We start from the raw sequence: 11,419 nt of genomic DNA on the forward strand, positions 1-11,419 counted from the left end.
TCCCGGATGAGATCCCGGACGTCATGAAGAGTTCCGGAATGATCCGGAGGTAAAGAATTATATATAGGAAGTGAAGTTTCAGCCATCGGGAAAGATTCGGGGGTCACCGGTATTATACGGGGACCACCGGATGGGTCCCGGGAGTCCACCGGGTGGGGCCACCCATCCCGGAGGGCCCCATGGGCTGAAGTGGGGAGGGGAACCAGCCCATAGTGGGCTGGTGCGCCCCCAAGGCCCACCCCTTGCGCCTAGGGTTGAAACCCTACTAGGGTGGGGGGGGCTCCCCACTTGCCTTGGGGGGCACTCTACCCCCCTTGGCCGCCGCCCCCCTAGGAGATTGCATCTCCTAGGGCCGGCGCCCCCCCTATGCCCCCTATATATAGTGTGGGGGAGGAAGGGCTTCACACCCACGCCTTTGGTGCCTCCCTCTCCCTCTGCAACACCTCCTCCTCCTCCATAGAGCTTGGCGAAGCCCTGCCGGAGTACTGCTGCTCCACCACCACCATGCCGTCGTGCTGCTGCTGGAGCCATCTTCCTCAACCTCTCCTTCCCCCTTGCTGGATCAAGAAGGAGGAGACGTCACGTTGACCGTACGTGTGTCGAACGTGGAGGTGCCGTCCGTTCGGCGCTAGGATCTCCGGTGATTTGGATCACGTCGAGTACGACTTCCTCATCCCCGTTCTTTGAACGCTTCCGCGCGTGATCTACAAAGGTATGTAGATGGAATCTGATTACTTGTTGCTAGATGAACTCATAGATGGATCTTGGTGAAACCGTAGGAAATTTTTTGTTTTCTGCAACGTTCTCCAACAGCGGCGGCCAAGGGGGAGGAGTGCCCCCCAAGGCAAGTGGAGGCGCCCCCTCCCCTAGGGTTCCCAACCCTAGGCGCATGGGGGGCCCAAAGTGGGGCGCACCAGCCCACTATGGGCTGGTTCCCTCCCCACTTCAGCCCATGGGGCCCTCCGGGATGGGTGGCCCCACCCGGTGGACCCCCGGGACCCTTCCGGTGGTCCCGGTACAATACCGGTGACCCCAAAACTTTCCCGATGGCCGAAATAACACTTCCTATATATAATTCTTCACCTCTGGACCATTCTGGAACTTCTTGTGACGTCCAGGATCTCATACGGGACTCCGAACAACTTTCGGATTACTGCATACTCATATCTATACAACCCTAGCGTCACCGAACCTTAAGTGTGTAGACCCTACGGTTTCAGGAGACATGTAGACATGACCGAGACGACTCTCCGGTCAATAACCAACAGCGGGATCTGGGTACTCATGTTGGCTCCCACATGCTCCTCGATGATCTCATCGGATGAACCACGATGTCGAGGATTCAAGCAACCCCGTATACAATTCCCTTTGTGAATCGGTATTTTACTTGCCCGAGATTCGATCGTCGGTATCCCAATACCTCGTTCAATCTCGTTACCGGCAAGTCACTTTACTCGTACCGTAATGCATGATCCCATGACCAGACACTTGGTCACTTTGAGCTCATTATGATGAATCATTACCGAGTGGGCCCAGAGATACCTCTCCGTTATACGGAGTGACAAATCCCAGTCTTGATCCGTGTCAACCCAACAGACACTTTCGGAGATACCCATAGTATACCTTTATAGTCACCCAGTTACGTTGTGACGTTTGGTGCACCCAAAGCACTCCTACGGTATCCGGGAGTTACACGATCTCATGGTCTAAGGAAAACATACTTGACACTGGAAAAACTCTAGCAAACGAACTATATGATCTTGTGCTATGTTCAGGATTGGGTCTTGTCCATCACATCATTCTCCTAATGATGTGATCTCGTTATCAATGACATCCAATGTCCATAGTCAGGAAACCATGACTATCTGTTGACCAACGAGCTAGTCAACTAGAGTCTTACTAGGGACATGTTGGTGTCTATGTATTCACACATGTATTACGATTTCCGGATAACACAATTATAGCATGAATAAAAGACAATTATCATGAACAAGGAAATATAATAATAATCCTTTTATTATTGCCTCTAGGGCATATTTCCAACAGTCTCCCACTTGCACTAGAGTCAATAATCTAGTTACATTGTGATGAATCGAACACCCATGGAATTCTGGCGTTGATCATGTTTTGCTCTAGGGAGAGGTTTAGTCAACGGATCTGCTACATTCAGGTCCATATGTACTTTACAAATATCTATGTCTCCATCTTGAACATTTTCACGAATGGAGTTGAAGCGACGCTTGATGTGCCTGGTCTTCTTCTGAAACCTGGGCTCCTTGGCAAGTGCAATAGCTCCAGTGTTGTCACAGAAGAGTTTGATCGGCCCCGACACATTGGGTATGACTCCTAGGTCGGTGATGAACTCCTTCACCCAAATTGCTTCATGCGCTGCCTCCGAGGCTGCCATGTACTCCGCTTCACATGTAGATCCCGCCACGACGCTCTGCTTGCACCTGCACCAGCTTACTGCCCCACCATTCAAAATATACACGTATCCGGTTTGTGACTTACAGTCATCTAGATCTGTGTCGAAGCTAGCATCGACGTAACCCTTTACGACGAGCTCTTCGTCACCTCCATAAACGAGAAACATTTCCTTAGTCCTTTTTAGGTACTTCAGGATATTCTTGACCGCTGTCCAGTGTTCCTTGCCGGGATTACTTTGGTACCTACCTACCAAACTTACGGCAAGGTTTACATCAGGTCTGGTACATAGCATCGCATACATAATAGACCCTATGGCTGAGGCATAGGGGATGACACTCATCTCTTCTATATCTTCTGCCGTGGTCGGACATTGAGCTGAGCTCAATTTCACACCTTGCAACACAGGCAAGAACCCCTTCTTAGACTGATCCATATTGAACTTCTTCAATATCTTATCAAGGTATGTGCTTTGTGAAAGACCTATGAGGCGTCTTGATCTATCTCTATAGATCTTGATGCCTAATATATAAGCAGCTTCTCCAAGGTCCTTCATTGAAAAACTCTTATTCAAGTAGGCCTTAATGCTGTCCAAAAGCTCTATATCATTTCCCATCAAAAGTATGTCATCTACATATAATATGAGAAATGCTACAGAGCCCCACTCACTTTCTTGTAAACGCAGGCTTCTCCATAAGTCTGCATAAACCCAAACACTTTGATCATCTCATCAAAGCGAATGTTCCAACTCCGAGATGCTTGCACCAACCCATAAATCGAGCGTTGGAGCTTGCACACCTTGTCAGCATTCTTAGGATCGACAAAACCTTCCGGCTACATCATATACAATTCTTCCTTAAGGAAACCATTAAGGAATGCCGTTTTGACGTCCATTTGCCATATCTCATAATCATAGAATGCGGCAATTGCTAATATGATTCAGACGGACTTCAGCTTCGCTACGGGTGAGAAAGTCTCGTCGTAGTCAACCCCTTGAACTTGTCGATAACCCTTAGCGACAAGCCGAGCTTTATAGATGGTCACATTTCCATCCGCGTCTGTCTTCTTCTTAAAGATCCATTTATTTTCTATGGCTCGCCGCTCAACGGGCACGTCAGTCAAAGTCCATACTTCGTTTTCATACATGGATCCTATCTCGGATTTCATGGCTTCCAGCCATTTGTCGGAATCTGGGCCCGCCATCGCTTCTTCATAGTTCGAAGGTTCACCGTTGTCTAACAACATGATTTCCAAGACAGGGTTGCCTTACCACTCTGGTGCGGAACGTGTCCTTGTGGACCTAGGAAGTTCAGTAGCAACTTGATCTGAAGTTTCATGATCATCATCATTAACTTCCTCTCTAGTCGGTGCAGGCACCTCAGGAACATTTTCTTGAGTTGCGCCATTTTCCGGTTCAAGAGGTAATACTTCATCAAGTTCTACTTTCCTCCCACTTACTTCTTTCGAGAGAAACTCCTTCTCTAGAAAGGATCCATTCTTGGCAACAAAGATCTTGCCTTCGGATCTGAGGTAGAAGGTATGCCCAATAGTTTCTTTAGGGTATCCTATGAAGACGCATTTTTCCGACTTGGGTTCGAGCTTTTCAGGTTGAAGTTTCTTGACATAAGCATCGCATCCCCAAACTTTTAGAAACGACAGCTTAGGTTTCTTCCCAAACCATAATTCATACGGTGTCGTCTCAACGGATTTCGACGGAGCCCTATTTAAAGTGAATGCGACAGTCTCTAAAGCATAGCCCCAAAATGATAGCGGTAAATCGGTAAGAGACATCATAGATCGCACCATATCTAATAGAGTGCGATTACGACGTTCGGACACACCATTACGCTGAGGTGTTCCAGGCGGCGTGAGTTGTGAAACTATTCCACATTTTCTTAAGTGTGTGCCAAATTCGTGACTCAAGTATTCTCGACCATGATCTAATCGCAAGAACTTGATTTTCCTGTCACGTTGATTCTCGACCTCACTCTGAAATTCCTTGAACTTTTCAAAGGTCTCAGACTTGTGTTTCATTAAATAGACATACCCATATCTACTCAAGTCATCAGTGAGGGTGAGAACATAACGATAGCCACCGCGAGCCTCAACACTCAATGGACCGCACACATCAGTATGTATGATTTCCAATAAGTTGGTTGCTCGCTCCATTGTTCCTGAGAACGGAGTCTTGGTCATTTTACCCATGAGGCATGGTTCACACGTGTCAAATGATTCGTAATCAAGAGACTCTAAAAGTCCATCTACATGGAGCTTCTTCATGCGTTTGACACCTATGTGACCAAGGCGGCAGTGCCACAAGTATGTGGGACTATCATTATCAACCTTACATCTTTTGGTATTCACACTATGAATATGTGTAGCATTACGCTCGAGATTCATTAAGAATAAACCATTCACCATCGGAGCATGACCATAAAACATATCTCTCATATAAATAGAACAACCATTATTCTCGGATTTAAATGAGTAGCCATCTCGAATTAAACGAGATCCTGATATAATGTTCATGCTCAAAGCTGGCACTAAATAACAATTATTGAGGTTTAAAACTAATCCCGTAGGTAAATGTAGAGGTAGCGTGCCGATGGCGATCACATCGACCTTGGAACCATTCCAGACGCGCATCGTCACCTCGTCCTTCGCCAGTCTCCACTTATTCCGCAGCTCCTGCTTTGAGTTACAAATGTGAGCAACCGCACCGGTATCAAATACCCAGGAGCTATTACGAGTACTGGTAAGGTACACATCAATTACATGTATATCACATATACCTTTCGTGATGCCGGCCTTCTTGTCCGCTAAGTATTTGGGGCAGTTCCGCTTCCAGTGACCACTTCCCTTGCAATAAAAGCACTCAGTCTCGGGCTTGGGTGCATTCTTTGGCTTCTTCCCGGCTGCTTGCTTACTGGGCGCGGCAACTCCCTTGCCGTCCTTCTTGAAGTTCTTCTTACCCTTGCCTTTCTTGAACTTAGTGGTTTTATTCACCATCAACACTTGATGTTCCTTTTTGACTTCTACCTCTGCTGATTTCAGCATTGCAAATACTTCAGGAATGGTCTTTTCCATCCCCTGCATATTGAAGTTCATCACAAAGCTCTTGTAGCTCGGTGGAAGTGACTGAAGGATTCTGTCAATGACCGGTCATCCAGGAGATTAACTCCCAGCTGAGTCAAGCGGTTATGTAACCCAGACATAGTGAGTATGTGCTCACTGATAGAACTGTTTTCCTCCATCTTACAGCTGAAGAACTTGTCGGAGACTTCATATCTCTCGACCCGGGCATGAGCTTGAAAAACCATTTTCAGCTCTTCGAACATCTCATATGCTCCATGTCTCTCAAAACGCTTTTGGAGCCCCGGCTCTAAGCTCTAAAGCATGCCGCACTGAACGAGGGAGTAATCATCGGTACGTGTCTGCCAAGCGTTTAGAACGTCTTGTTCTGCAGGGAGAGCAGGTGCTTCACCTAGCGGTGCTTGTAGGACATAATCTTTCTTGGTAGCTATGAGGATGATCCTCAGGTTCCGGACCCAGTCCGTATAGTTGCTGCCATCGTCTTTCAGCTTGGTTTTCTCTAGGAACGCGTTGAAGTTGAGGACAATGTTGGCCATTTGATCTACAATACATGTTGTAAAGATTTTAGACTAAGTTCATGATAATTAAGTCCATCTAATCAAATTATTCAATGAACTCCCACTTAGATAGACATCTCTCCAGTCATCTAAGTATAACATGATCCGAGTTAACTAGGCCGTGTCCGATCATCACGTGAGACGGACTAGTCAACATCGGTGAACATCTTCATGTTAATTGTATCTTCTATACGACTCATGCTCGACCTTTCGGTCTTCTGTGTTCCGAGGCCATGTCTGTACATGCTAGGCTCGTCAAGTCAACCTAAGTGTTTGCATGTGTAAATCTATCTTACACCCGTTGTATGTGAACGTTGGAATCTATCACACCCGATCATCATGTGGTGCTTCGAAACAACGAACTATCGCAACAGTGCACAGTTAGGGGGAACACTTTCTTGAAATTATTATGAGGGATCATCTTATTTACTACCGTTGTTCTAAGTAAACAAGATGCAAAAACATGATAAACATCACATGTAATCAAATAATAGTGACATGATATGGCCAGTATCATATAGCTTCCTTTGATCTCCATCTTGGGGCTCCATGATCATCTTGTCACTGACATGACACCATGATCTCCATCATCATGATCTCCATCATCGTGTCTCCATGAAGTTGCTCGCCAACTATTACTTCTACTACTATGGCTAACACATTTAGCAATAAAGTAAAGTAATTTACATGGCGTTTCTCAATGACACGCAGGTCATACAAAAATAAAGACAACTCCTATGGCTCCTGCCGGTTGTCATACTCATCGACATGCAAGTCGTGATTCCTATTACAAGAACATGATCTCATACATCACATATATATCATTCATCATTTATCACAACTTTGGCCATATCACATCCCAGAACACTTGCTGCAAAAACAAGTTAGACGTCCTCTAATTGTTGTTGCAAGTTTTACATGGTTGCAAGAGGGTTCTAGCAAGAACGTTTTCTTACATACGTTAAAGCCAAAACGTGATTTGTCAACTTCTATTTACCCTTCATAAGGACCCTTTTCATCAAATCCGCTCCAACTAAAGTGGGAGAGACAGACACCCGCCAGCCACCTTATGCAACTAGTGCATGTCAGTCGGTGGAACCGGTCTCACGTAAGCGTACGTGTAAGGTTGGTCCGGGCCGCTTCATCCCACAATACCGCTGAAGCAAAATAAGACTAGTAGCGGCAAGAAACTTGACAACATCTACGCCCACAACAAACTGTGTTCTACTCGTGCAAAAAGAACTACGCATAGACCTAGCTCTTGATGCCACTGTTGGGGAACGTTGCAGAAAACAAAAAAATTTCCTACGTTTTCACCAAGATCCATCTGTGAGTTCATCTAGCAACGAGTGATCGGATGCATCTACATACCTTTGTAGATCGCGAGCGGAAGCGTTCAAGAGAACGGGGATGAGGGAGTCGTACTCGACGTGATCCAAATCACCGGAGATCCTAGCGCCGAACGGACGGCACCTCCGCGTTCAACACATGTACGGTCAGCGTGACGTCTCCTCCTTCTTGATCCAGCAAGGGGAAAGGAGAGGTTGATGAAGATCCAGCAGCACGATGGCGTGGTGGTGGAGGCAGCAGTCACCGCAGCAGGGCTTCGTCGTTCTACTGCGAGAGGGAGAGGTGTAGCAGGGGAGAGGGAGGCGCCAAGGCTTCAGGGGTGCGGCTGCCCTCCCTCCCCCCTTTATATAGGCCCCTAGGGGGTGCGCTGGCCCTAGGAGATGGGATCTCCTAGGGGGGCGGCGGCCAAGGGGGAGGAGTGCCCCCCAAGGCAAGTGGAGGCGCCCCCTCCCCTAGGGTTCCCAACCCTAGGCGCATGGGGGGCCCAAAGGGGGGCGCACCAGCCCACTATGGGCTGGTTCCTTCAGCCCAAGGGGCCCTTCGGGATGGGTGGCCCCACCCGGTGGACCCCCGGGACCCTTCCGGTGGTCCCGGTACAATACCGGTGACCCCGAAACTTTCCCGATGGCCGAAATAACACTTCCTATATATAATTCTTCACCTCCGGACCATTCCAGAACTTCTCGTGATGTCCAGGATCTCATCCGGGACTCCGAACAACTTTCGGATTACTGCATACTCATATCTATACAACCCTAGCGTCACCGAACCTTAAGTGTGTAGACCCTACGGGTTCGGGAGACATGTAGACATGACCGAGACGACTCTCCAGTCAATAACCAACAGCGGGATCTGGATACTCATGTTGGCTCCCACATGCTCCTCGATGATCTCATCGGATGAACCACGATGTCGAGGATTCAAGCAACCTCGTATACAATTCCCTTTGTCAATCGGTATTTTACTTGCCCGAGATTCGATCGTCGGTATCCCAATACCTCGTTCAATCTCGTTACCGGCAAGTCACTTTACTCATACCGTAATGCATGATCCCGTGACCAGACACTTGGTCACTTTGAGCTCATTATGATGATGCATTACCGAGTGGGCCCAGAGATACCTCTCCGTTATACGGAGTGAAAAATCCCAGTCTTGATCCGTGTCAACCCAACAGACACTTTCGGAGATACCCATAGTATACCTTTATAGTCACCCAGTTACGTTGTGACGTTTGGTACACACAAAGCACTCCTACGGTATCAAGGAGTTACACGATCTCATGGTCTAAGGAAAAGATACTTAACATTGGAAAAACTCTAGCAAACGAACTATACGATCTTGTGCTATGTTCAAGATTGGGTCTTGTCCATCACATCATTCTCCTAATGATGTGATCTCGTTATCAATGACATCCAATGTCCATAGTCAAGAAACCATGACTATCTGTTGATCAACGAGCTAGTCAACTAGAGGCTTACTAGGGACATATTGGTGTCTATGTATTCACACATGTATTACGATTTCCGGATAATACAATTATAGCATGAATAAAAGACAATTATCATGAACAAGGAAATATAATAATAATCTTTTTATTATTGCCTCTAGGGCATATTTCCAACAATTCATTGGGCACCATCTTCCATGTTCCTTTTCTAATACTTGGAGTTTCTTTCTCGCTTCGTCGTGGTGATCATCATTGTACCTAATCATGCATAGGGTAGTTAAATCTCATCCAAATGTATATGGATCTCAAGCAGGAAAGAATTCACCTCAGTTTTCTATGGCACGTGCACAAGCTCTTGTCAACGGTCCACTTAAAGCTTGTGAGGTTATTGGTGGATCTATGGACTGGTCCGCACCAAGCTGAGGTACTACTAATCTTCCAATCGTCCAATCCTTGTTCCTGATCAGTTGTGAAGCAACATTTCGTCTATTCAAATGAGAACGAGAAGAACATCTATGACTCTACCTATAGTCTCATGTTGTCATTGTCGCCAACACTAGTTACGGTCGTTCTTAAACAAACATCCACGACACAAAACATCGGTACATCCAAGCCAAAGACATCCAGTTCAGCTAGAAGTAACTTGCCTAAAAACCGAATTTGGGTTAGGCGATTTCGTTGGGAAGGAAGGAGGTGCAGCATAACACCAAGGCCGCCGATGGCGACACTTGGGCGAGCGAAGCAAGATCCGGGCACACTGACAAGGCTTTGGCCCAGGAACAAGCCGCAGTCGGCAGCGAGCCGGTGGAGGCGAGTTAGAAGGTTTACCGGTGTCAGTGTGATGGTTCATCGATGCTCGAACTGGAGGTCGGCGGGGCTTAGAGGGAAGGCCTTGGGCGACAAGCACGACAATAGGTGGAGGTTGAGGGGGAGGGCGGGGCGGCGGAGACAGGTGGTTCGCCTGGCTGGATCATCGGTGGTCAAAGAAGAAGGGGAGCAATACGTACAATTCGACCTGGAAGACGATGCGCAGTCCGTCGGATCCTGACCCAACGGTTCAGATAGAACAAGGTAAATCGACCGGCCACATAAACATTTTCGGTCGACCGACGACTAGCCCGCTCGCAAAGAAATTCCCCTTATCTCGCTCCCCCCGTCCCGTGATGGCGACATCGACGTCCGGCGCCGGCGACGGCAAGGTTTCCATGGTATCCCTCTCTCGCTCTCCCTCTCCCTCTCTCAGACCTCGTGGATCGTCAAGTGCTGATCGGCCGGCCTAAGCTTCCGCGATTGCTGATCTATCGGGGTGGTCGAAATCAACTAGGGTTTCACGAATCGGCGTTCGTGTCATGCAGGACGCCAAGGCCAAGGCGCTGGTGGCCGCGAAGATCCAGGAAGGGAAGTACAAGGTGCGGATGATAGGAGAGTACGCGGTGCGGACGGACCGCGCGATCGATGCGCTGGAGAAAAAGGTGCAGGACATCGAGGCGGTGATGGATCTCGAGCTGATGCTCGGCGAGTACTGCGCCGACCTCTCGGACATGCACAAGGCGCGCCACTACTACCGCGCCACCTCGCTCTCGGAGGAGGAGAAGCTGTACCTCCACCAAATCGACGACTTCGCCGCCGCCACCATCGCCGAGTACGAGGCCAGCGTCGGCCCCGTCCCGGCCTTCGACAAGCACCTCAGCCTGTTCAGCCAAGAAATCCCACTGGAGTTCCCCGAACCCTTGGCTCCCCCTCCCCCTTCTTCGGCTTCGGCTTCGGCTTCTCACCACGAGTGAGTTCTCGCTCCTTGCACCAGCATTCATGGTCACTATGCCTTCTGCCGGTTCCTTGTGATTGCAAACTAATTAGTCTACAACCATTTCAGAAATTCAGAGTAGTATGCCTAGAACAAGCCTGTATGTTTGCCCAGTTTCAACTCAAAAGATGGAGTAGTGGTGTAGGCATAATGGGAGATCTTAGAGCATCTCCAGCCGTTTGCCCCCCCAGGAGGCATTTTTTTCGCCCCTAGGGGGGCTGCCGGCGAAAAATTTGACTTGGGGGGCGAAAATGTTCCACTCGTTGCATCCCCACAAGCAGTGTTGGACTCCCACGAACAGAGCGGCATTTCGTCGAGCATCTTGCCCGCGGCGGCGTCTGACTACCTCCTCGTCGCGCAGCTAGAGCAGGTTGTGCCCGTCTTGGCCTTGACATTGACCTTGAGCCCCTTGGCCACGAGCAGGTCGAGGCGCGCGTCGTTGGCGCCGGTCGTCTTCGCCGCTGCCGGAGACGCGCTGCTCGAGCTCGGCGCGCCCGTGCTCCTCGCGTGCGGCCTCGACAGCGCCCCCATGCTCCCGTTCTGCGTGGCCCGCCCCCTCCCTGCCCCGCCGTCGCGTTCGACGCCGCCGAGAAGACCTGGGCGCGGTGTTGTGGCACCCTGGACCATGGTGCCGAGCACGCCCGTCCGGCTGCTGCTGCCTGTGCATGCCCGGCCACGCAGAGGCGGGCGCGGGCCGTCCCGGCCACACCCCGGCGAGCTCCGCCTCGGCCACGCCCCGGCGGG

General features: G+C 49.2%; 1 protein-coding gene across 1 annotated transcript in view; it reads left to right on the forward strand.

The window, feature by feature from the left end:
- Positions 1-9,983: 9,983 nt before the first annotated feature.
- LOC119356341 overlaps positions 9,984-11,419 on the forward strand; it is a 4,934-nt gene continuing 3,498 nt past the window's right edge. Inside the window, exons 1-2 of the mRNA XM_037623284.1 lie at positions 9,984-10,079; positions 10,227-10,651. Coding sequence (XP_037479181.1) covers positions 10,035-10,079; positions 10,227-10,651 — 470 coding nt within the window. The 5' untranslated portion in view covers positions 9,984-10,034. The remainder of the gene's footprint in view (positions 10,080-10,226; positions 10,652-11,419) is intronic.

This window comes from Triticum dicoccoides, chromosome 2A (assembly GCF_002162155.2).
Source record: "Triticum dicoccoides isolate Atlit2015 ecotype Zavitan chromosome 2A, WEW_v2.0, whole genome shotgun sequence".
Classification (NCBI taxonomy): domain Eukaryota; kingdom Viridiplantae; phylum Streptophyta; class Magnoliopsida; order Poales; family Poaceae; genus Triticum; species Triticum dicoccoides.